Source organism: Desmodus rotundus, chromosome 5 (genome assembly GCF_022682495.2).
Source record: "Desmodus rotundus isolate HL8 chromosome 5, HLdesRot8A.1, whole genome shotgun sequence".
Taxonomy (NCBI): domain Eukaryota; kingdom Metazoa; phylum Chordata; class Mammalia; order Chiroptera; family Phyllostomidae; genus Desmodus; species Desmodus rotundus.
The window spans coordinates 153,913,196-153,938,582 of NC_071391.1; the positions used below are offsets into that span (position 1 = coordinate 153,913,196).

General features: G+C 53.9%; 1 protein-coding gene across 4 annotated transcripts in view; it reads right to left on the reverse strand.

Moving 5' to 3' along the window:
* EFR3B (EFR3 homolog B) overlaps positions 1-25,387 on the reverse strand; it is a 71,584-nt gene that overhangs the window by 6,926 nt on the left and 39,271 nt on the right. For 2 of the 4 annotated variants that reach the window (XM_045189217.2, XM_024553003.4), the window contains exons 4-16: positions 21,972-22,122; positions 13,965-14,086; positions 10,352-10,501; positions 9,027-9,161; positions 8,498-8,576; positions 7,726-7,861; positions 7,293-7,454; positions 6,204-6,315; positions 5,808-5,859; positions 3,227-3,399; positions 2,696-2,771; positions 2,016-2,177; positions 750-881 (exon numbers count right to left, since the gene is read on the reverse strand). In XM_045189217.2, coding sequence (XP_045045152.2) covers positions 750-881; positions 2,016-2,177; positions 2,696-2,771; positions 3,227-3,399; positions 5,808-5,859; positions 6,204-6,315; positions 7,293-7,454; positions 7,726-7,861; positions 8,498-8,576; positions 9,027-9,161; positions 10,352-10,501; positions 13,965-14,086; positions 21,972-22,122 — 1,642 coding nt within the window. The remainder of the gene's footprint in view (positions 1-749; positions 882-2,015; positions 2,178-2,695; positions 2,772-3,226; positions 3,400-5,807; positions 5,860-6,203; positions 6,316-7,292; positions 7,455-7,725; positions 7,862-8,497; positions 8,577-9,026; positions 9,162-10,351; positions 10,502-13,964; positions 14,087-21,971; positions 22,123-25,387) is intronic. The other 2 variants (XM_045189219.3, XM_045189218.3) reach the window with 2 other exon arrangements.

Genomic DNA, 25,387 nt, shown 5'->3' on the forward strand with positions numbered 1-25,387 from the left:
CTCCCAAGAGACTGCTCTTTCTTGCTTCTGTGACCTATTCCTGTTTTCTCTTTAAACCCAGAAACTGGAGCAGAGGTCACACCATGTCCCAAGTCCTGGAGAGTTGCAAACTTGTCCTGATGGGCAGGGGTGTGGTGAGTTTCCCTCGGTATCCTTTGCACATTTTTGACAAGGAAGGTGAAAGCTATTGAGACGGTGAGAAGTAGGAGGGTAGTGGGCAGGCAAGTACATGGGGGAGGCGAGTAAGCAGTGATGCTACTGTTTTTACTGAGAGGATCTCTGGGCCTGGCCTTTCCCACACTCCCGTAGCAGCCCGGAGGTGGGGAGCCCCTGCCCTGCTCGGGTGGGCTCTGGCACATGGACACAGCACCATCCCCCACACCGCCCAGCTCAGGCCAGCGGAGACCTGAGGCTTCTTGTTTGGTTCATTTTTTCTAGTGCATTTTCCAGTTAATCCTGGACATCATATCTGTCCACCTATAAATACTCCAGTACGTTCTAAAATGTCTTTTGTGACAGATGAGAACATTGGACCGTAGCCCGAGTATTGGCTCACACGAAGGACCACTGGATTAAGTGTGTCAAGAGCAGGGCAATCGCATGGGGAGCTGTCCATTTTTTTAGATAGAAATACTGACCTAAGTAGCAGTGAAACAGCACGATAGCTGAGATTTTTAAATTTCAGCAACAGAAAAGAAGCAGGAAAGGAGGCAGAGGAAGCCCTTGTGCAGGAAATCTTTATAACCCACCTCGTGGATGTGCTGGCAGAAGGCAGGCACGGTGGTGAGCTGGCTGATGAGGTTCAGGTAGGCCGCGCCCAGCGCGTAGAGGGCGCAGCGGTTGTACACGGGCAAGTTCTCTTCGTTGACCTGGGCCAGGTCCTGCGGCAACACAGAGGGGCCTTTGCAGTTTTTAACAGATAGTTATACAGGAGCTGCGGCCTCCACCTACCCTCTTCCCATTGTAAGGAGATGGCCCCCTGCTCTAGGCTAAGCCTTTTGCAGCATCTGCTCTGTAATCTCTTGGAAGTCAGTGGCCATCCTTATTGAGCTGAAGTGAATTGTCCCTGGAGCGATCCGTGAGAGGGACGACCGCAACCCCCCGATTTGGCAGTTCCAGCTTCAGTGACTTTGCCTGTCCCAACCCTCATCATCAAGCCCACCTCTAGGACACTGTTGCCTCCGCTACAGACCTTGGATGATGCTTGCAGCAGGGGATTGGCATGCTAAATTGGGCTCACCTGTTAACCTGAGACAAGTGTGGGAGTTACCAGGGGATTGGATACCAAGGAATCTCAAGTTCTGGAATGAAGACAATCATAGAGTCTGGGCTCGCCTTGCAGAGCTCAGTGCTGCCAGGCAGGTGGCCTGGGACTCGCCGCCACTGAATCCCCAGGCTTGCCAGGAGTCAGGAAACAATGCCCACCTAGCTTCAGGACCGGAAGACCCTTACCTTTGAAGTCTGAAGGACATACCCCAGTGGCTAGAGCAGGCTTCCACCCAGGCAGACCCCGAAAGCCTAAAGCCCTATGTAGTGCCCCACTGCCTGCCAAAGAGTCACAGGGAGGCCCGTAGATCTACAGCCCCCAGGCCAGGGGGCAGAACCGGGAGTATATATTTTTAATAAGTGCTTGAGGCAATGCAGAAGCACAGCCAGGTTTGGGAACCGGGTGATTTGCTTTGGGGTCACCTGGGGCTTACAAGCACCCTCTTGGCAATCCTTGGAGTCCCGTTCAGACCCTGCAGGAGACTTTAACTACTAGGGACTAAGGGGTATGTTTGAATGACGCTCTGCCCTGGGTCTCCATTAGCCTGAGAATGGGCTAAAGCCGTGAATGGAGCTTTCTTCACGGTTCACCCACAGGGCACGGTTTGTGGTCTTCATGGAGGAATGGCCAACCAAAGGCACTATGTTCCTGGGCTCCCAAACAAGTGTTAAGCAGTTGCTACACAGCGCTCTGATTAGCGCTTAGTCATAACAGGTCCTCTCCCCCGATCCCAGCCCCACGTCCTGACCTGGACAGCCAGCACCAGGCGGATGAGGTCTACCACCACCTCCTCGTTGGCCAGCTCGATGCTGATGAGCGCCAGCAAGCCGTAGAGCGCCTCGTAGTGCTTCTGCAGGTTCGTCTCCTCCTTACAGCTCAGGTAGATGTGTCTGTAGAGCTGCTGGGAGTGCTGGAGATGCGAGAAGGGTGCCGGCAAAGCCACGGGGGCAGGGCGGGGCAGGAGGGGCAAGGAGGACAAAAAAACTAATCAGCGGGGGTGGGTAGGCCGTGTGTACCCCACTTCAGCCACCCACTTCAGTCTTTTTTTTTTAATTTTTATTGTTATTCAGTTACAGTTGTCTGCCTTTTCTCCCCATCCCTCCACCGAGAGGCTGTCTTTAAAGCCGATGCCGGGGGCGTGAACACTTGCAGGAGTGCACATCCCGGGGAGGCTGGGTCCAGCAGCCGCCCAAACCGCTTTAGGGTCAGGACACAGTGACTGGTCTTCACTTGGCCCTGGTGGTGATGAGTATGACCCTGGGGCTTGACCCCCCGGTGGGTGGCTGCTCATCTTGCCTATGCACAGTCAAAGCGGGAGGAGGCCGGCTTGGGGGCAGAGGTCGGCAGTGACGTGGGCGCTGGAAGGTCAGGGTCCACGGGGTGCGGCCCGCCTGGGGTTCTCTGCATCTAGAGGTCACATTCGCTAACCTTCTTCATGAAGACGGTGTCCTGTCGGGAGCACTTGTCCACTTTCAGCTTCAGGATGGAGATGTCACTGAGGGTGCTGGAAGGGGACAGAGGGGCCACCTTAGCCCTTGTGTGAGGCCAGTCAGAGCTCATGTGGTATCACCAGGCTTTATCCCGATGTCATTAGTTGTCCCAAAGCCTCCCAGTGCTCCTCCAGCCCTGGCTCCTAGCCTGTTCTCCACTTTCTCCCACGTTCTCTAGTTCCTGTCCCTTTCTCTTAAACGTTGCTCAAGATTCTTCTCTTCATCCTCACCTGAAAACTCCCTTTAGTACGTGCTCTTTATCGCCCAAATCTCCAATCCACCCGCTTCTCCCCCAGGTCAAGCACCCTTTCTTTCGGTGGCTCCTCCCATCATGGGACCTCTGGTCCATGTCTGTGATTGCTTCTCCAGTGGGCCTCACTGAATGTCTGAATCGTGCTCCTGTCTGCATATGTGGCCTTGTCGGGAGTCCTCTCCCAACACACATCAACAGGGGAGGGGACAAGTTCACCTGATGGACGAGAACTTGTGGCGGTTGCCGTGGCGATCAATGAAACTGATGAGAATCTCGAGAACGAAGAGACGGATCTCTGCGTCATCCATGAGGGCAGTGGACAGAAGGCGGTCCAGGAAGCTGCTGGGCAGGGCTGACATCATGTTGTTGCACTGGAAACCTGTGGACACCTGCAAGAGAGCCCAGCAGGGCTGTGCTTAGGAAGGCTGGCCCTCTCGGCAGCCCGCAGAGGTTGGGTCTGAAGCAGCCATCCTCTCTGGCATCTCCCAGTCCAGATTCCCCAGTCCAGACCCACCCCGGGCCCGGGCCCTGGATGCCTTAGGCAACTTTTTTGAACACGCCAGCATCCACCTAGACAACCTCCTCAGCTCAGCTCAGTGGCCATGTGGTTGGATGGGGAGAGTGTGCAGCAGCAATATGTGGTTAAAAGCAAGCAGGGAATGAGTGCTGGAGGGGAGCGGGAAGCCTCTGCACTTATGTTCCGGGCCATCAGGGCACAGCTGATAGACTCACTGTAAATACAATGCTTGGCTAAGACTGGGGACAGTCCCAGAGAAATGGAGAGACAGTGGAAGAGCTTACAGCTGGGCTGAGGAATGAGAACCCGGGCATGTGGCAGCAGCCAAGGGCACACATAGCATTTGGTTACATCTCTCCTAGAAGGGCCTCCAAGAGGGTCTCTGGTTAAAGCCTGCTGGCATAGACACATCCTACGTGATGTCAAAGCAGTCAAAAGCAGCAAAACACATTTACTGTTCAGCCCATATATTCCAGAACAAAGCCTTTGGTGATTCAGCAGGCCCTGGAGGGCTCAGCAAAACCCGGCGCCATCAACAGTAAACCTCAGTGTTCCCCGAAGGGGGACGGATCAGAGTGCGCCCCAAACCGCCACCTCAGGGAGATGCCGAGTACAAATCAGCGAGGGCAAACTCAGTAAAGAGATGGCAGGGGCACCTAGGTGGAGGAGGCCACCAGATGTGGGCAGCGTTAGCATGAAAAGCTTTATGACAATAGGGTGATGGAAAGGCATGGGCTGGGAGCAGGGAGGGGAGACACACGAGTGGGAGGGAGGAGGGGGCTGGGCAGGGCACCTCAGCGGGAACAGAGGGCAGGGCTGGAACGAAGATGGGGGAGGGATGCGATGGGTGGCCTGGGGAGGGAAGGGGGACTGGACACCTTCCGACTTCAGTCTGAGAAGACGGGCATAGCTCATGTGGTTGTGCTTCCCCCACTGTGCTTCCCAGATATTGCATTGTTTTACAAATGGAAGGTAAGACCCTCCTCCACCAGCACAAAGATCACGGAGGTGCTGAAGGCTCGGATAATGATTAGCATTTTTTAACACTAAAGTGTTTAATTATTAATTAATGAGAGAGGGCAAGGGAAGGAGAAAGTGAGGGAGAGAAACATCATTGTGCAAGAGAAGCATCGATCAGTTGCCTCTCACATGTGCCCCAGATGGGAACTGAACTCACAACCAGGCATGAGCCCTGCCCGGGAATCAAACTGGTGACCTTGGGCTTTGTGGGACGACACCCAACCCAGAGTCACACCAATCAGGGTGCAATAAAGTGTTTTTTTAATAAGGTATACACATTGGGTTTTAGACATAATGCAATTGTATACTTAACAGACTGCGGTGTACATAGTGTAAACATAGCTTTTATATGCACAAGGAAACCAAAAACCTCATGGGACTCGCCTCACTGCAACACTCGCTTTACTGAGGGTCTGGAACCGAGCCCGCAGTGTCTCCAGGCTGTGCTGTGTGGAGTCTGGCTGTGTCACTGGAAACTGAGACCTCCTCTTTAACAAGGAGCAACACGTGGGGAGCAGCCTTTCTAGAAAGTTCTTGTGGTTGTATTTATGATAGGTGAGGAGGGATGGAGATCGTCCAGAGTTTAGGCCAGGGCTGCGCATGAGTAACCGGGGAGCTTGTCACAGATGCAGAGGCAGGACCCCACGCTGGCTGGCGGCTCAGGGTCTGTGCGGTTTAACAAGGTGGCCGCAGGGGCAACACCTGAGAACAATGCATCTAGCCTCCAGGGACGGCTGCAAAGATGTGCCTGTATTTGGCCATTTGTAATGTACACTTCTTGCCCACGTGGTTGAGGGAAGCATAAGGGTGTGCATTATACATGGGCATAACGGTCATGCTCCCCAGCTATAATAATCGCGGCAAAACATGGTAAAAAGAACATAAAACGCTGGCGAAGGGAAAGCTCGTGGTTGGGAGACTGAGTGCCAAGGGGGGACAGAGCAGGGAAGAGTCAGGGCAGGTCCTTGGAGGGGACGACAGACTCCATCTCAGTGCAGAGATGACAAGGCTATCAGCAGCTGATAAGGAACCTTTGTGAAGACTAGACCATCGTGTCTGCCCTGGGTGACCCAGCTTCGTGTGAGCCCAGCCAGGCTAGTGCGCAGACCCAGGCTGGATTTCAGGCCCTGCCCCGTGCCTGCAGACAGACACAAATGTGCCGTGTGCAACCTGCACGACGGTGTGTTGTCGCTGTCCCTTGGCCTTGGAAGGAGCTTCCTCCCACGGGGTAGAGCAGGGATGGGGCCAGGAGGGGCTCACCTGAAGGAGGGATTTCAGCAGCATAATCTGGGTCAGCCGGTTCCTGTTCTCCCTGCAGACCAGAGACACACGTGCTCACCAGGGTGTGATTTGGGCAGACACCCCACACTTGCCTGCATAGTTCTCCCTCGTGATTAGATTCTCCACAAGGCTTATCTTGTTGGGCTACCCAGAACAGTGCTAGGAAGCAGGCCAGGGAATTAATGGGTCCCCCCAAGGCAGGAGGCAAATCAGGGGGGAGGTGGCAGCCCAAGTAATTGCTGTGGGACCGGGAGTAGAGGAAGAGAAAAGTAAAGGCAGAACCAGAAGGCGAGAGCGGAAAACATGGGCATGGGTAGCTGGGGTGGAACCTCTGCCGGGAGAGGAGGAAGCGGGAGGGAGGCACAGTGGACTTACCCTGTCCTGCCCGTCTCCACGGGGTGGTGCAGGGAGGGCAGCGGGACCTTGCTCATGATGAAGAGGATCACCTCCGAGCGCTGGTACGTGGGCAACGTGCTGGCGAAGGAGCCTGCGGAGAAGGGATGGTGGAGAGGGTTGGCCCAGGCGAGGCCACAGCTGCCGAGGTCTCTCAGCTCAGGCTTTTAGCTGAGCAAGCTACTGCAGGGAGTGTGGGCTGCTTCTTTGCAGGCGTGTGTGTGTGTGTGTGTGTGTGTGTGTGTGTGTGTGTGTGTGAGACAATCAACACCCCGAGGAGAAATGACTCCATGGGACTGGTCCAGGCTCCAGTTCCTCCGCTTGTTACTCCTGAGCCTGAGGCGCAGGTCTCCAGGATGGAGGACCTGGAAGCTGGGACCAGGGCAGCAGCCCAGGGTGACCACCTAGAGGCAGTCACTGGCTGCTCTGCGGGAAGTGCTCGGGTGAGTCACACCTCTGTGGGTCGCAGTGGCTTCATCTGTGACCTGGGGACCAGGCCTGCCCGGCCTACTTCTCAGAGCTGGCAATGGAGCAGAAATGCTCTGGAAGTGATGACCCTTGCCCGTGGGGCAGCTTTACTATTCTCTACACCCATGTGTGTATACATTTCTCACAGCTTCCTCCCTCCCTCCCTCCCTCCCTCCCTCCCTCCCTCCCTCCCTCCCTCCCTCCCTTCTTTCCTTCCTTCCTTCCTTCCTTCCTTCCTTCCTTCCTTCCTTCCTTCTGTGTGTTCTCTTCACTCCCCGCCGCCCCTCCAGCCCCTCAAACCTGGAGGCAGCAGGCAGGTGAAATGGAAGGGTTCGCCCCTCTGGGCCTGTGATCTGCAGTCCCGGCTGAGAAGCCCATGAAGGTTGCTCTGGGCTCTCAGTGAGGCCTGACCTGGGGCGTCTGGGAGCTGCACACACCACGGACTGACCCCACCCCCTGCCATGTTGGTGAGTGATGAACAGAGGACAATCTTCCTACACCCTGCACTGATGTCCTGGTGGGGGCCATTTCCGGCCACGCCCCTCCCCAGCCACAGCCTGCCCCAGGTCCCGCCCCAGGTCCCGCCCCACTGGGGGCCAGCACCTATGGTCTTGATGACAGCCTCCTGGAACATGCACTCTTCGTGCTCCTTGATGATCTTGGTGCCCAGGCTGATGGCCCCGTCGTAGCTCCCGGTCAGGGCGTAGTCGATGCTGAGCCGCAGCTGCCTCAGCAGAGTGTTGAACATCTCCAGCACCGTGGGCCCTGCGTGCAGCGCGGTGGGAAACCCGAAGTTCAGGGCTGGCACCCCTCGTTCATTCTTCCCGTGTTTGTTCGTCCCTGCACTGCGCTTCTAGCCAGGGGCTTCCTCTGCCCTCACCGTCCCTGCTGCTGACCTTTCCAACCCAGGAAAGCCGGCTCCGACACCTCCCGCAGGTGCCTTGCCCTTTTCTGGAAGGGTAGGCAGCCTCCCACCAAGGGCAGCTCCTTGTCTTTGGGGGGTTCCCAGCCCTCACTCCTTTCAGGGCCACCTTACCCACGGAGCCGGTGGCTGCGATGACGGCGGCCTCCGACAGGACCTCCACGATGCCCGCCCGCACGATGGCTGCGCTGCGGCTGTTGGCATCCAGGTGGCTCAGGAGCTGCTGGATAACCAGGTGGGAGTGCTGCGGCTGGGGGGAGGAAGACGTGCTGGTCCCCAGACAGCCACCCCCACGTGGCCTCTGAGCCGGGGCAGCCCTGGACGGGGCCCACAGGCGGAGCTGGACAAAAGCGAGACGGTCCCCCGATTCCTTTTCCTGAGCCCCTCCCCCCTTGGCCCAACAAAGAACAAAGCCCAATCCTGGCAAAGACCTGGATCTCCACAGTTTTCCTGGGCTCTTCCACCCCAAATGGGTCAAAAATCAATTTTAAGATACTATCTTCCTTTTCATTTTCCCATGTCTTATTTAAGGGCCACGAGAGGCCACATGGTTTAGTCTAGTGCTGCTGAAAGCGAGACCCGTGGTCCGGTGACAGTTCAAGGTCTGACGCCTTGTTTTTATATGGAGATAAGCGCAGTGATGGGGAGCAAGTGCTGAGTAAGCAACGTGACACCGCCCCCGGCAGCCAAGCGTGGTCTGTACTCTGCACGAACTTCTCGTTTAATTTTTCTATGAATTCTTTAAAATTGTGCTTTATTGGTCTGTGATGGATTGAAAATAAGACTAAACTGGCCTTAGACAGCTGGCTTTGTCTGTAAGGGCCCTGCCCCGCTCCCAGAGGTGCCCTTGGCCAGGGGACGAGCTAGACCAGGGGAGCCACTGTACCTGGATTGAGTACATGATGATTTTAAAGCAACGGATGGCGAACACCTTGGGTTCCCACAGAGAATGGTTATCCAGATGGCTGTGAGGGAGAAAATACAGGGGAATGGCTATGAAACACTACGTGATGTTAGGGGGGAGAGGGACACCTCCCAAGATCTGGTGCTCACACAGCCCCAGGGAAGAGAAGGGGAGCAGGAGGGACCTCGGGCCAGTCCCAGCCCCGGAGCTGGAAGGAGGTCAAGGAATAGGGCTCTGTGGCTGCAGATTTAGGAGTGAACCAGGCACCTTCCTTCAGCTTTGGGGGCTCTCCTACCAACTCCTCTCCCTAAAACTGTGCTTGGCCACTGTGTGGTAGCTTCCGTTGTCCCAGGGCAGGGAACACAGGCACAGGGAAGGGACCCGACTTGGCCACAGCACCACAGAGGGAACACCTCCTCCCCTCTCTGCCAGTCAGCAGCAGGTAGATGCCGGCCAGAAACTGTTCGCTTGGGGGGTGGGAGGTCGGGGTGGAGGGTGGGGAGGGACTCACATGAGAACAGGCTTGATGGCATTCTTGATGTTGCCGAAGGCAGCCCGGCCCAGCAGTTCCCGGAGGCACCTCTCAGCCAGCTCGGCTGGGTTCTCCTTTTCCTTCTCTGGTGCTTGGAGGGGCGAGGGGGAGCGGCTGCAGGGGACACACAGCCAGGTGGGTGAGGGGTGGAAAGCGAGGCAGGGAGCAAGCTTTGCCGTGCCCAGGCCTCCATGCTGCAGCCAGGCAAATGGTGATGGCAGGACAAGCGGGGATCTGACGCAGGTCACAGGGGCGCTGGGGTACGGCTGTCAGAAGTTAAATGGGGTAAAGAGGCCCAGAGTGGAGGAAGATGGTGGGCGAAGAGATAACATTTTCTTGGAAATCCTGAAGGATGGGCCTGATGTGCCTCTGTCGGAAAGACAGATTCCCTGAGCACCATGCACCTGGTGAGGCACCAGCCACAAGTGTCTCCAGCCTCTTGGGCCATCGGAAGGACAAAACAAGAGGTGATATGAAAAAAGAGGGGCAGGACAGCAGAAAGCAAAATAAAGTGGGAGACAGGAGGAGGGAGAGGTAAATGGAAGAGGAGAAAGGCACCGCGGATGGCCCAGGTGTGACTCAGTGGTACCTGAGTCACAGGAGGTGGGCCCAGATCTGGACAGAAGGATCCCCAAGACTCCAGGCCCCGAGACCATAGGGCCCTCTTGTCAGTGAGGTGCGATTCCAGAAAGAGCCACCAGAGGGCACACTTACTCTCCCTGCCTGCAGAGCCGCAAAGGCTCGTTTGACAAGTGAAGGACCTAACCCAGCCGAGGTGCACCTGGCGGTTAACGCTTCCCTCCATCCCATTTCACAGAGAGGAAGTGCAAGGGGTGGGGACAGGTTGCATTCCAGGTCTGGGGGCTTCCAAATTAAAACCCAGTGCCTGAAATCTGTGTCAAGGGGCTGCTGGCTGGCACATTTTAGGAAGTGAGGGAGGAAGGAAGGCCAGGGAGGGACAGCACTCAGTCATTGAAGCCGTCCAAGAAAGGCATTTAAAAACCACCTTGGCCTGCCGCTTCCAGAGAGACAGTGGTCTCCTCGAGACACACGGTTCTTTGCTCTCACCAGCACACTCACCCCCGGGAAGCCCGCACTGGTAGGGTCCTTCCTTCGCGAACTCAGACCTTACGTGGTACAGCGGGCGGGCAGAAAGCCGGCCCTGGGCTCTTTGCAGACAAGCCCCCCGAAGCAAAGGCCCTCGCCTCACAGCTCGGTGCGAGCAAGCAGCAGGAGCCCTGCGACCCCCAACCCCCAAGCCGCAGGCAGGCAGCCGATGCCCAGGCCCCGCCCGGCCAGCCTACCTCTCCGCCTCCTCCCCGTGCTGCAGGTTGAAGAGCAGCGACGGCACGATCTTGTCCATGTGCTGTGGGTCCCAGATGTTGGCCTGCAGTTCGTCGTTCACCGTCTTCCTCACCACCCCTTGCAGCCCCTTGATGCCGGACATTCGGATTCTGCAAGGAAAGGGTGAGGTGAGGACCCCGAGAAGTCCAGCTTCCGCAGCAAGTGCGGGGGTGAAGGATGCATTCACCCACCGAAGGCAGAATAGGGCCCACCTTCTACTCTTCCTGTGACTTGGGCTCCTAGCTGGCCAGCTTCGTGTGCTGGTGGGCACGAGCCTGGGAGACCATGTTTTCTGGCTGCCTTTGCCCGGGTGCCACCCAGGCTTCACTCCTAGGGCTCCTTCTCTCTAGTACTCAACAGGCTTGTTCCAGCTCCAGCCCTGACACAGGAGCTCACAGTGCTGCCGAGAACAATCCAAGGCTGTGGGGAACTTACAGGTAAGGTGGGGGGGGAGGGTCGGGAGGGGGAGGCACAGGGCTCCCAGGCTCTCCTGGCACAACAGGGGCTAAGCTGGCTGAGAAGCCACAGGGGAAATCAAGTCACAGCACAGAGGAGACCCTTTCACACACACCCCTGGTCCCCACTGCGCTGGCCCAGGGTCAGCGTGGCTCTGCAGAGGGGTCCCTCTTTACCGGCCTTTTATTTCAACGTGAAGTTCCTTTTCCTTAATCAAACTTTTTTCTAACTATAAAATAACACAAGCAAATCATAGAAAAGTATAAAGAAGATTTGCCCCTACTGTAACCACTCATCGATAACCACTACTGGCCTTTTGGTGTCTTTCCTTTGTTCTGCACATAATATATAACAGAATTAAGAAGCTATGACATATATAATATCTATTTTCCCCCATAACATTGTATCGTAAGCATTTTTCTGTATCATTAACTCTTCATAACACGCGTGATATAGTGTCATAAGAACTTTCTAAACAGGTCCCCTATTGGTCATTTAAGTTGTTTCCACATTTTTTGCTACTGTAACAGTGCTACGGTGGACATCACCGGATCAAAGGTTTTACAACATTTCACATCACTGCCATGAGTGGAATCACTGAATCAAGCTGAGGAATGAAGGCTCCCAGCGCTGCCAAATTCCTCTCCCAGCGCCGGCGCGCGAGCTGCTGGCGAGTGCCGGCCTCACTGTTGTGCGTCGGCGCTAGGCTCTCATTTCAGCATCTGCTCTAATTTTATGGCTCTGAAAATTCCTCCCATCTTGTAGCTACTTCAGCTTGGATCTGTTTGATGATTAGTGGAGCTGAGCAGTTTTCCTAAATCCGCAGTTGCCATTTGCATCTTCAGCTTGGGTTTGAAGTGTGGTTAGCAGGGTGCTCCGGGTCCTTACCCAGTGGCTATATCTGGGGTGGTGAGAGGGGCTGAAACACCGGGGACCTTGACCCAGGACCAGTCCGGGCTGCTGACAATGGACACGGATTCCCCAGGGAACCCTCAGCCGCTCTGATCCTGACCCCCGAGTCAAGACGCTGAGCTAGAGGCTGCCCAGACTGGAGAAGGAAGTCACTGGAATAGTATTCCACTAACTGTCCTGGGCTCTGGGTTCCACGGTGCTCTCTGACACACTATAGAATAAATCCCTAACCTGCCGGACTCATGTGCCACTCCAGACAGCCTGGCTGGCAAGAGAGCAGGGCCAGTGGGCGGGACATTTTCTTCCCAGGGCTTCTTCATGCATGGGGGGGGGCGGTGAGAATTAAGTCGTCTTCTTGCCTTCAGCCTCCCCAGAGTTCCTTCCACACATGCACGCAGCTCACTCCGTGACACCCAGAGCTGGCTGACCCTTTCAGAACCAATTCCGAAAGACCAGACCTGGGCGACAGCAAACCTCGCACTCCTCCTTGTCACGGGTTCAGTGCAGGCCTGCGTGTGCAAGTGGCCCGGATGTCTCTGAGCCCCAGGGGACCGCACACAGACCCACACGCACCTATTTAAGGGACCCAAGGGTGGTTCTCGGAAAGGGGCTCTGGGCCCTGCAAAGGCTGCGAATGAAAGGGGGGACCTCTGGGGAAAGAGGCTGTGGGAGGGAGAGACAAGAGGTAGGGAGAGGGCCCATGCCAGGACCTCAGCCCACCCACAGGCCTTCCTTGCACGGATGGCAAGCGCCAGGCTGTGGGTGCAAAGGGCACTGCCCGGTTGCCGGGAGCAAACCTGAGCAACCCTTCCCCCGAAGTTCAGCACGCTCCCAACACTGCCAGAATGCGGCGCTGGGCGTGTCTGCTTCTGAGCCTCTGCACCTACCACTGGGGACTGTGTGAGTGTGTGACCATGTGTATGATTGTGTGTGAGTGTGTGACTGTGCGTGAGTGTGTGATTGTGTGTGTGAGAGTGTGTGTAGGGTGGCATGAGAAGCGTCCCCTCCACCCCCACTCCTGAAAGATTGGCATCACCTGAGAGGTCACCCTACCTGTTACAGCATCACCTGGGTACAGTCTGGCACCTTCCCCCACATCTGCTTCTGGGCAGGCCCCACCTGCTGCAGGCCCCTCTGCCTCTTCACAGCCACTTTGGAGTGAGATGGCTACTGCAGGGACCAACACTGGGGAGAGGACAAGGGACTCCTTCCTCCTGTGGCCCCCACCGGCCTCCTCGTGTGCGCTGCGGTAGCACAGCCCAGGGGGCCCACAACTGGTTCAGGGGAAGGGAGACTGGGGACCGGCCCTGGAGTCACTCCTCAGCCACAGGCTTGGAAGCTTTGGGAACCAGCAACCCGGGGGATGGAGGGATTCACTCCTCGTTTCTCCAACCCAGACCATCAGCTGTGGCAAGCAAGCTATTGTTAGGGGCACACAGGGCTCCCTAACCCTGCTGTTGTTGCATGGAACTCGGGCCCCTCTGAGGTGCTGAGGCGTCAGCTGAGTTCCAGGACAAGGCACTGTGTGGTAGACCGGTTCTTCTCCAGCTCCCCCTGCAGCTTCAGTGAAAGGACAGCCTAGCCCCTCTCCCTCCTTCCTTCCCCTTTCGAACACAGTCTCTAGTTTGCGGGGCAGCGACCTACTTCTAACCTCTTGGACCCTGTTGTTCCAAGGACAACGCTTGCCACACGACACCTGTGCTTCATCAGTCTGGTGCCGTGACCTGCGTTGCCTGTCTGTGTCAGCACGCGTTCATGTAACTCTTCGTGACTTTATTTCAGGGGTTTTATTTCTATGTGGATCAGTGTGTTATTGTGAGTTAAGTATTTTTTTTCATGTTTGAGAATGCACATGTCAACGTATTCGGTAATTCAAGATATTTATCTGAAAACATCCCTCCATTCATTCACTCACGCACAGAACAAGTATTGACGGAGACCCTACTGCTGCCCAGCCACTGCTTTAGCCCTTGGGAGGCATCAGCGAACCCCGGAGGAGCGGTTCCCGCCCTTGCAGAGCTCACATTCTAGTGCGGGGGAGGGGTGGGCAGATGATGGATAGGAAACGCAGTGAGTAAATCCTGAAACGTGTTTGAAGAGGATGCTCACCATGGGTGGGGGGGCACAGAGCAGGGGGCGGGAGAAGGGGAGTGGGGGTGTTCGGGGAGGGGGCCTCAGGGCCGAGGCTGGGCTCCCGCTACTCACTTAGTCTTGATTTCCAAGTCATCGTGGCTGGAGTGGCACATCTCACTGAAGCGGGACACGAAGAAGTCATAGCTCCGGTGATAGGACGGGGTGTCCTCCTCGATGTTGGCAAACTTCACGAACTGCCCAGGAGAAGAGAGAGAGATGCGCGTGAGAGGGGACCTGCTGTGCTCCTCACCTTTGAGCTCCGGGACTCGGCATCCCCAGGCCCCCTGCCACGTTAAAGCCAGGGGAGGAGCACATCCCGGCGCCCCCACGTCCCAGGGCCTGGCTGCGGCCGCCTCCCAGAGCTCACTGAATCCAAATCCTGCTCACAGTTCCCGTCTACACGACCAGACCGGGGCCCGTGGCCCTTCTCGCCCTGTCCTGCTGGATGGAAGAGTGGAGGACGGAAGAGGAGACAGTGAAGCGGGCCCCCTGAAACTCTGGCTTCCTGTCACCTCCAGGGCTGCACCAAGGACAGACACCGAACCGGAGCAAAAGGCTTCATCAGAGCAGGTGGCACGACCCTGGAATGCATTCTGGGAACCACGGACAATTCTGAAATTTGATTAAAAAGTGTAGTCACACTTGATTGTTCAAAACTGGGGTACATTTTTAAGTTTGCCTCTTCATTTCAGTAAGTCTTGCTGGGCACTCCCAGCGGCGAGGGCCTTCTGTTGTCCCCATGCGCACGTCACAGGTCTAAGGGGGGCCGCGGGTCTATGCTGACTGGTGCTGTGGCCTTCGAGTGGGACGTGCAAGTTCTCTTACATTTTGCTTTTCCCACTTATAAACCGAGCAGCCCACGCTTCATTCACTAAGGCTCTGATTTTTTTTCACTTATACTATATTTACTCCACATATGATGAAGCAGCTTAAAATAAGACTGACTCCTTGTGCGGATGCAAAAGTGCACACATGTGAGACTCGTGGAAATAAGACCGAAAGAAAAAGAGGCCACCGATAAAGAGGGAGGAGCTGTCCGACCAAGACTTTGCCCCTAACAGTCAGTGACAGCGTGGACTCAATGCATGTCAGGGAATGAATGACCCAAGTTCACGTTCACTGGTTTGGGGGCTTATGGGCTAATAGCAATGAAAGTTTAGAAGCTTCTATATAGCAGGTTCTGCCTTAAGCATTTTACATACATCATCTCTTTTATTCCCTAAAATGGCTCTAAGCCAGAGAGCTATTATTATTACTCTCATCTTACAAAGAGAACAGGACCAGGACCCACAAACATTTAGTGACCTGCTCCAGGTCCTGTTGGAGTAACCCAGGCCCACCCCATGCAGCCTTGACCACAGGCTTCAGCAGCCAGAGCTCCACCCTTAAACCCTCTCCTGGCTTTTGGGCCCGCTGGCTGCTTCCTCTAGTGCCTCAGGCCAAGTGACTCAAGACAGGGGCTTGGATGGCGAGGGAAGGTGGATATTGCCAGGGAACGACAAGCAGATGATGGAGAAGCGGCCAGGGGTGACTTTAGTTTGGTCTTATGAAGGGGGCTGGGGAAGTGAGGATGCGGCTTTCCAGATACTATGGCCTAGCAGAGTCAAGGGGGCTTGGTAAGCACTCACGTTCCTGCCACCAGCCGGACATGCGAGGCTCGTCTGGGACAAGGCCTGGGCATCTACCTTTTAGCAAAGTCCCGGGAAATGCTGGTGGTCGGTCCAATGGTCCGACGCCCACATTTGAGAGATTGCGCAGGATCACTGCTGGGGGGCTTGGTCTCCTCTCTTCCTCTCCAGCCCCTCCCCGCACCCGATGCTGCTCCGAATCCATCCCTACCTCCATGCCGCGTGCCCCCAAGCCCCCTTTCACTGTCAGCTTTGACTTTCCTCAAAGTGCGGTGGAGCCGCGAGCAGGATTGTGGCTGGTCAGGTGGCGGGTCAGGTGGCGTGGCCTGGGCCGTTGTCTGTGCTGTCCAGGCTGCTATGACCAACCCTCCCTGCCCCCCACCCCCACCAGCTGTAAGGGTAGAACTGAGATTCCAATCAATTTTTAAAACTGGAAAATTCAGTGACAGCCACAAAGGGCAGAAAACAGGCGTGGGGGTGGGAGAGGTCCTTTGTCCCTTTAAGTGAAAGCTCAGCCAGTAGATATGGAAATGTCCTGAGGCAGCTGGGAGGGAGAAATCTTGAGCAGTTTGCTGGGAAAATTCAGGGAAGCTTGTCCTTGGTTGTGGGGTCAGTCAAGGCCGGAGAGATGACCACCTCCTTTGAACCAAGGGCTGGATGGACGGCCTTGCCCCGGCTCCGTGTCTGTGGCCCAGAGCAGGCTGGGGGGCTGCGGCCTTGAGGCTTAGGCTGTTGACCATTCCATGCCCACGCCCACCAGGACTCTTGCTCTGCTACGAAGCCCAGTAGTGAGATTGTACTTAGTGCCACGCAGAGGGTGCCTGCCCCGTTTATTAGAGTATGGGTGGTACCACGTGAGCTAATAAAATAGGCACCTGTTTGGTACAAGGGCCTCCGAGCATCCTTAGAAACCCTTGGTTTGATGGCCTGGTAGGAGGAGCTTCCCTTCTCCGAGCCTGAAGGAAGGACAGGACAGACACACCAGCCCCGATGACTTTGGGCTGCGGTGTGCCATGGGGGCAGCTCCTAAAGAGCCCACCCAAAGCTCTGATTCTGTGTCTTCCAGGGGCTGCCAGGAGGGGGCCAAACAGAAACATTGGTGGTTGTGGTTCAGAGGGTGAAACGCGGGTGCTTCTTGGGGGCTCTGGTCAAGGGACCGCCCCCACTAGGGAAGGAAGTCCACTTGGGAAGTGTGCTGAGCTGGGGCGGAGTCTGGAAGGTGTTACAGTGAGTAAGGGCTTCACTGCCCCATAACAGGCGGCACGGTGTCCGGGTTATGAGGAGGGTCCGGGGCCCAACCGCATTTCCACCTATTAGGGCGCCTCCACCTATTAGGAGGCTGACCTGGGGCAAGTGACCCAGGTTCCCTGGGCCTCAGTCTCCCATCTGTAAAACAGGGCTCACGGAGCAGCGGCTGCCTTGTAGACTTGGTGTGACCAGCCCCTCACAGTTAACAGCTGTAGCCTCCCCCCACCCCCAGCCCCCACCCGCCAAGCCCGGGCATTTTTGGCTTGTGGTCAACACTCCGCGAGTTTTCACCTGGCCTGCTTACCTGTGCCCTGGTCAGTGTTTTTGACAAGCAGGAATTATCTGTCCGTTTCACCCCTACCATTGCTGTTACAAGTGGCTTTTATGAAAGGTTACTTGCCTAAATGATGAGATTGTGAAATAATAAAGTCGGTTTCTTTTTTTTAAAAGATATTACAATGATATGAAACATCTCCATAGCAACGAACTGAAAATCCTGAACATTGACACTTCAAAGGCCATGAGTACTGCTAGGGCCACCCTTTCAAGATCAAAGTTGTAGCCCTTCCTAGGCTCCAAAGGGTGCCCAGCTTGTGGAGCAGGTCCCCAGAGCTCTGGTGCAGACGGGAAGGAGCCACAGTGGTATGAAAAGTGAGAGGTACCACAGGCCTGGGTCAGTAGAGAGAGAGAAGCTCCAGATATTGGCACTGCAAAGCCAGCTCTCCCCTGGTCTGGAAAACGGAAGCTGAGCTGGCCGACCTTGCTTCTGCTTCGGCGCTAGCTGAGCCTCCCCAGGCAGCAGTCAGCCCTTCCTCCTACAGACAGGCATTCCCAGCCTCCTCGCAGCTCCCTGCTGTCAACAACAGAGCCGCGGTTTCTAACGCTGGGCAGAGGGAGAAGGCCGACTCTCCCCTGTCCAGGATGGCAGCAGGCCTCCTTGCTCTGTTTACCTACATGAGGAGGAACGGAACTGCATTTTTGCTTCCCTAAGCAATTCTAGGAGGCCCGCTGGTCCCCAGCAGGGCTGATTTCTGCGCCGGTGTTGGAGGTAGCACTTCCATTTTCTGGATGACAGTTTAAAATGCAAGAGAGGATGAGATAGTCCATGGGTGGCATATAAGCGTGAGAAGAGGGTGGAACCGACCTTGGGGACCCCAGACACTTCAGGGGCACACGGAGGAAGAGAACCATGGAAAGAAACTGCATTGGTTTCCTGTTGCTGCCACAATGAATGACCACAGTTCTGCGGATGAAAGCAACACACATTCATCATCTTGCAGTTCTGAGATCAGAAGCCCTATGGGTCCACAGGGTGCTCCTTCTGGAGGCTCCAGCAGGGCATGGGTTGTCTTAACTTTCCTAGCTTCCAGCAGCCACCGGCATCCTTGGGCTCAGGGTCCCTTCCTCCACCTTCCAGGGTAGCAGACTAGCACCTTCAACTCTCTTTCTCTCCATCCCTCTGCTTCTATCACCCTGTCACCTGTCTGCCTCTGATCCTCTGGCCTCCCTCTTATAAAGATCTTCGTCACTACATTGGGCACACCTGGATAATCCAGGATAATCTCCCCATCTCAGGGTCCTTAACTCAATCACACCTGTGAAGTCCCTTTTATTATATAAGGTAATATTCACAGATTCCAGGGATTAGAACACACTCACACTTGAGGGATCACCATCCAGCCAACCATGGAAACTAAGAAGAGTGAGCCAGGTGGGAAGAGCCAGCGTGGCAGGGCCTGGAAGTCAAGGGGGCACGCAGAGCAGAAGGTGCAATCTGACAGGGAGAGACGCCCCCGCAGACCAGACATCAGCTGCAGGGCAAGCGGGGGATGGATATTTCCACGGTTGCACAAATTCCCAGCTGCAAGGACAAAACTGTGCTTTGCCAACAGAGCGATCCCATGTCATCCTCCTAACCTGGGGTCACACTTAGCATCCATGAAAGTGGGACACCAGACATGGGTGCTCCTATTGTGATGCTCAGTGTCATCCATCCCCAGCGCCCCATGAAGTAATGTGGCAAAAGTCTTGAACTGGATCCAATCACGCTCGTCAGAGCTAATTCTGTTTCGCAGGAAGTACAGGAGACAGGAGACAGGAGACAAAACAAATGACACTGCAAGGAAGTAACAGACAAACCTGGAATGTGGCCCCTTACAAAGCAACTGACCCTGTCCCTTCAGAAGGTCAGGAGAGTGGCTGGGACTAAGAGACATAAGAGACACAGAAAACAAAGATGCATGATCCTTATTGAATCCTGATTGGAAAGAGAGCAATAGAAGACAATGTGGGGACTATTAGGAAAATTTGAATAGGGACTAAAGATTTTTTTAAATCAGGGAATGACAATTTTGTTAGGTGAGATAAAGGTATTTTATGGCTATGTAGAACATAACATTTTGGGTTTTTTCTTGTTTATTTATTTTTACACTGGAAAATACTTGAACTTATGTTTGGACTCAGGGAAGGAACCAGAAAAAGGAAAAGGGTGGAGATGTGGAGAAACAATAGATATAGGAAGAGAGAGGGAAAGAAAAGGAAGGGAGGAAGGGAGGGAGGGAGAGAGGGAAGGAGGGAAGGGAGGGAGAGAGGGAAGGAGGGAAGGGAGGGAAGGAAGAAAGGGAGGGAGGGAGGGAGGGAGGGAGGGAAGGAAGGAAAGAAGGGAGGGAGGGAGAGAAGGAGGAAGGGAGGGAGGGAGAGAGGGAAGGAGGGAAGGGAGGGAGGGAGGGAGGGAGGGAGGGAAGGAAGGGTGGAGAAGGGAACCCTGCTCAGGTAAGACTGTAATGAGCCAGTGGTCCCCAAATCTGCTGCTAGTGCCACCAGGGAAACAAAAACCCAAAATCCCAGGTGCTCCCTCCAGAGACGCTGACTAGTAGGCACAGCTGAGACCTGGGAATCTGTAGGTACCAAAGCTCTCCAGGACACTGTCATTGGCCAGGTTTGGGGCCTTGAAGCGGGTTGGGCTTCTGAAGACACTCTGCAGAGGGAAGAAATTTGTTCCAAGCCAATCCAGGCAGCAACACCAGGACTGAGGGGAGAGCTACAGGAGGCTGAGGTGACTCAGGGTGAGCGTGACCGCAGGGAGGCTGGTGCCAAGGCTGGGCTCAAGGGACAGGACCCCACACTGGGCATGGCCCAGCGAGGAGAGAACACGGTCACAGGGCTGAACAAATCACCACAAATCGCCTCCAACATCAGTGCTCCCGCTGTGGGGTGCAGACGAGCTATTTGACTTCCTAGGGCCCCGTTTCCGGGTGGAAAAACCCAGCAAAATGGGGGTGGTAGATAAGCTCTAGTTTTCTTTTTATTTTCCTCCTCTCTTTCTTTCTTTTTCCCCCCTCCTTCCTTGTTTCCTTTCAACTTTCTGGCAGGAAAACCCTTTATCCAAAAGAAATGTTGCAAGCTTCCATACAGAGTCCTTCTGTTCCTCCTCCAGCAGCAGCCCCCGCCCTGCTGCCCCCACAACGCCTCCAATTCCCCAGGAAAACCAATTGAAATGCCTAGGCTCGACTCTCTAAGATTATATCAAGCACTAGCATGCTGGCAGTTCTAAAATGATGAGGAGCAAAAGAATGTCCTTCTTGGGAAGGTCCAAGAAGCTTCCAGGCTTAGAGAGCTGGAAAGAGTGTCCAGATGAGAGACATCACTCGCAAAGTCTGCCTCCGAAGCTGGACTCTGAGTGCATTGCAATTATTTGACTTGACGTCCTTATAATTGCCTGTCCTTATATAACCCTCACAGTCTGTGGTGCAGATCATTAGTCGAACTCCCTGTGCTGCTGATGCGATGATTCCCGACATGCCCACCCGGGGCCAGGATTTGCTGGGGGGAAAGCGAGAGCTGGTGGCCACCTGCTTCTGTGAGGTGCACCGCCCCCCGCCCCGCAGTGGGGACACGCCCTCTAGATGACTGGTTTATTTTCCATTCAGATGTTCTCTTCTAGACCATAGTTATCGGAAACAGGACAAGTAAAACAGTATCTGAAGCTGTTGCCAGGGCAACCTGACAAAAGACTCCACCCTCAGCTACTGTATATGTTAATTTGTCAAAGGCAGCTGGTCCAAGAGGGTGGAAAGAGAAGGGCGTTGGTTGTGACTTTCGGTCCTAGAAAGTAAAGTTGGAAGACCATTTTCCGGTGCTGTCAGCTCATGCAGAACAGAAAAGCAGTCGTGACCCGTGCAGTGAAAATTCAGAAAAGTAAGCAGGGGATGCTAAGGGGGGAATCCTTAAACATTTTCTGGGTGATACCTGTAAAACAGTTGCATATCAGAGCTTTTAACACCAAACTGCCTGAAGATAGAGCTGAAAATAGGCCCCGAAGGGGAACTAAGAGAAAGGGCAAGAAATCACAGAAATTCTCAGCTCTGCAATACTCGATCCTCAAGTACATGCGGACACCCGTGGGAAGCTGGGAGTCCTTGACACATCTGATGGCTAAGCTCCCCCAAAACCATAACCTCCCCTGACAGCGGTCACGGTTTCGAGACCAGCATTCTGGAGCTTGGACGGTTCGCTCTGCTCATGGAACCCACGAGAAGACTGAGGCCTGTGGAAGACAATGCACTCACGCTTCCCCAGCCAGGTAAGGGCAGAGCTAAGTCAGGAGCCTGGGTTCCTGCTTCCCCGTGATCTTTCCACTTCCCTGGCACCTCTGTCCTGTGGCTGTCAATTTATTCTAGTTCTGAAAGGGGCATAACCCAGGCTAGGTTGCAAAGCACGGCCCGTGGAGCCAGGGGCCGGGCTGTGAGGGCGCCAGGCACCCCCTCCCACCCGTCCCCATCTATTTTTATCTCTCTTAGGGCCCCACTTAAAGGTATTTAAGGGGAAAATATGTTGCTAAAAAAGGTTCAAAGATCATCAGTCTAATGATAAACATTGACTACCTTGGGTAACGGTGATGGCCGCACAGCCTGGTGACTATACCAGAACCTAATCATGTGCTTTAATATGGTGAACTTTGGTTTTAAATTGTATTTTATCTATGATACAGTTATATAAGTTATAATATAGAAATCAAATATTTATGTTCAAATAAAAACTAAATGCACCCTTAGTCACACAAAAGGGGAACACTAGGACAAGCACTTAGTTGTACTTAGGGTCAGGAACCAAATAGGAAGGGATCCGAACGCTGGCCCAGAGGTCCCACCCTCCATCCCCCAATTCCCCCCTCCTGAGCCCCTCGGGGGGGCTGGCTGCTCACCGAGTTGGTGCCAAGGATCTGCAGGTTGGGCTTCTCCGACTCCAGCAGCTTGGCCACCATCTTGAGGAAGCTCTCCACGAACAGGTTGATGCTCTGGCAGTGGCAGGCCATGAGCAGCTGGTCCAGCGCCTCCATGGCGATGCACACGGACCTGGGGGGACAGCGCCCACGCATCACTCAGCCACGCGCACCGCGTGATGGGGCAGTGACTTCCTGGGCAGCATCCGGGAAAGGGGGCCGTCTACAAGCTGCCGATGGCCAGACGCCATTCTGTCAAGTGCAGCCCGGCACAGAGGACCAGAGCTGGCAGAGCGCCTAGGACGACTCTCCAGCCCCACGCTTTACTGCTGAAGACCATGAGGACAGACGAAGGTACCATTTCATGAGTAAATACGAGCAAAAGGACTGGTGCCCAGAAGAGCAAAATCTGTCCCCAAAGCCAGTGAGATCGGAGAATGACTTGGTCCCAGTCAAGAAGTGTCTGTTGAGCACCCACTGAGGAAAAGCTCTGTCCTAGGCAGTGCCGGGGGTGTGAGGATGAAGAAGTCCTTCAAGTTAAAGAGCCTAGAGGCTGATGTAAGTGCAGAGCCACCTCCTCTACAGGGAAAATAAGAAATGCTACGAGGAAATCAGCATGGCATCCCATGAGGGCTCCGTAGGAGGAAAGAGATGGCTCAAGGCGTGAGGCAGATGAGAACGTTAGGAGCGAAGTTTATGAAGAAGCTGAGATGGGCCTGGACCAGCCAGCTGCAAAGGTTAAGCAACATAAAGTTTGCAAGTTTTGTGTCTGAAGAACTCAGAAGCTCTACGACGATGTACGCAAACAATATGGTTGATGGCATTACCGTGTTTGGGTGATGCTTAACCTACCTAGGGAGCATTTTTATCTCATGGAGGATAAGAGAGAATAGAATCGAAATGCTTTTCACCTTATGAGGAAGGTGGTCCGTGTCAATTCTCACCCCCTAGCTAGTCAATTCTTCTAACGTCTAAAACCTTCAGCACTAGGAATATGCAACATCCGACGGTGAATAGCTTGCCAGTTAAGTCAGCCCATCCTGCTTCTTGACAACCAAATAAAAACCTCTTTAGCCCTGGCTGGTGTGACTCAGCTGGTTGCAACATCATTCTGTAAATCAAAAGGTCGTGAGTTTGATTCCCGGTCACGGTTTGATTCCCTGTGAGGCTGCAGGTTTGTTCCCCAATAGGGCAGGTATGAGAGGCAACCGATCAATGTTTCTCTCTCACATCAATGTTTCTCTCCCTCTCTCTCGTCCTCCCTTCCCTGCTCTCTAAAGTCAATAATCATGTCCAAAAAATCCCCCTTCTTTATTATTTCAAGCAAACCCTAATAACTTCTATATCCATTCATCACAATTCTACTTTCAGGAGCAGCAAGAAAGAGGGCTGAACCTCCTCCTACCTGCCAACCCTTCAACAACTTGAAAAAGCAATCTCATTTTTCTCTTTTCCATGCTAAACACATCCAATCCTTCCCAAACCAGCCTTCACAGGACAACCTCCAATTACGTCAGGGGTGATTGTCTTCTTCAATGCCTCTCTTACACCCCAAGAAAAAATGCCAGGAATCAAATGCCTACTGTGTGTTAGGAGTACACGTGGAAGCTCACCCCAACATTTGTTCCGTGACAGTGGCGGAGCTACACATGGGCAGGTAAGGACGTGGGTGAAAGACACTCCCCCACTTACAAACCGTTTGCATCCTAAAGAAAACAAGGAAGACATTCATCTTTTTATAAAAAGTTATCTTTTAACTTCTAATGAAGAGGCTGATGCAAATGTGCCAAAAATTATTTGTGTTTAAATCTTTATAATTTTCTTTAAGAAGTTAGGTTTCTGGGGCAGAATGCTAGAGGTCACCCCTGGAATCCCTTTCCCCTCCTTCCCGTAGTAATTTAGAGTTTTAGCTGAGTTTACGGCTGCCCATGAGGATTTCCCAGCCTCCCTTGCTGCTGGGTGACTGAAATGCTGCCATGGAAGTGAGGGGAAGTGAGTCGGGCCGTGTCAGCATCACTTGCAAAAAGACAGCATTGTCCTCCATGTCGTCTCTGTCCCTCCTCCTGCCGGTTGTGAAGTGGTGGCAACTGGATGCCCAGAGATGAAAGCCCCCGGATGGCCGCATGGTGCAGAGCCCACAGACCCAGCGTGGATGGCTACACGGGAGAGAGAGAAACCACTTGTGTATTGCTGGAGCCACTGTGTTTCTGAGTCTCTTTATGCCCTCCATCTCTTGAGTGCCTGATAATCGCTTCAGGAGCTGGATGGTGCAAGCAGAGGTGAGTCCTGAGCAATCCACAGCTAACCGAGTGACCGCTTCATAGGAAAGAGAAGACGTAAGTGTTGAAACAATTCTATCCTGCCAGAGGGGAGCACTTCACAAGCCTTCATGGACTCAGAGTGTGGGTTTGGGTGCCCCTCACAGGGGTGCGAGTCCTCTACCTGTACAGCCAAACCATGTGGAAAAGAGAAGTACTTCCCCATGCAAAGAAAATGCGGGGGAGGGCCAAGTGAACAGACAACTCCTAAACCTAACTGAGGTGCTAAGAGTCAGGTTAACACCCCTAAGTCAAGCAAGTAGCAAAAGACCCCTCTTAAGATTATGGTAGAATGCTCACCATGGGCTTTTAAGGCGTTAAAGCCACCTGCCACTCTAAAGTCAGGTCCAGATGCTGTGTGTATTCTAAAGGATGGATTCAAAGATTTGTTCTTCATGTTGCAGTCCAAATCATATCCACCTTTGAACATCAGGCAAGTATTGAAAAATCATCGATCAGCTAGTCTGTGTCTTCTTAAAATGGTTTTTTTCTTGTATTAATTCTCAAGAGAGGGGAAGGGAGGGAGAAAAAGTGGCAGACAAACATAGATGTGAGAGAGAAACATCTGTTGGTTGCCTCTTGCACGCACCCCAACTGGGGACCAAACATGCAACCCAGGCATGCGCCCTGACCAGGAACCGAACGGGCGACCTTTTGGTTTGCAGAACGACCCCCAACCAACTGAGCCACACCAGTCAAGGCTGTCCTCTGTTTTCTTTCTTTCTTTTTTGGTCAAATGACTTTTTAAACTAAATTTAGGTATAGTTGGTATACAATCTTATATTGGTTGTATGAGTTTCAGGTGTACAATACAGTGATTCGACATTTTAATATTTTACAGTGTGATTGATCACCCAACTAATTTGAGTAACCATCTGTCACTGTGTAAACTTATCACAATATTAGTGACTATATTTCCCTTCCCCCTTTTACCTTTACTCCCACCCCGCTCTCTCCCAGTAACTGTCTTTTGTTTCTGCTTCTATTTCGTTCATTTGTTTTGTTTTGTTTTGTTTTGTGTTTTAGACCCCACACTGAGTGAAACCATATGGTATTTGTCTTTCTATGCCTGACTTACTT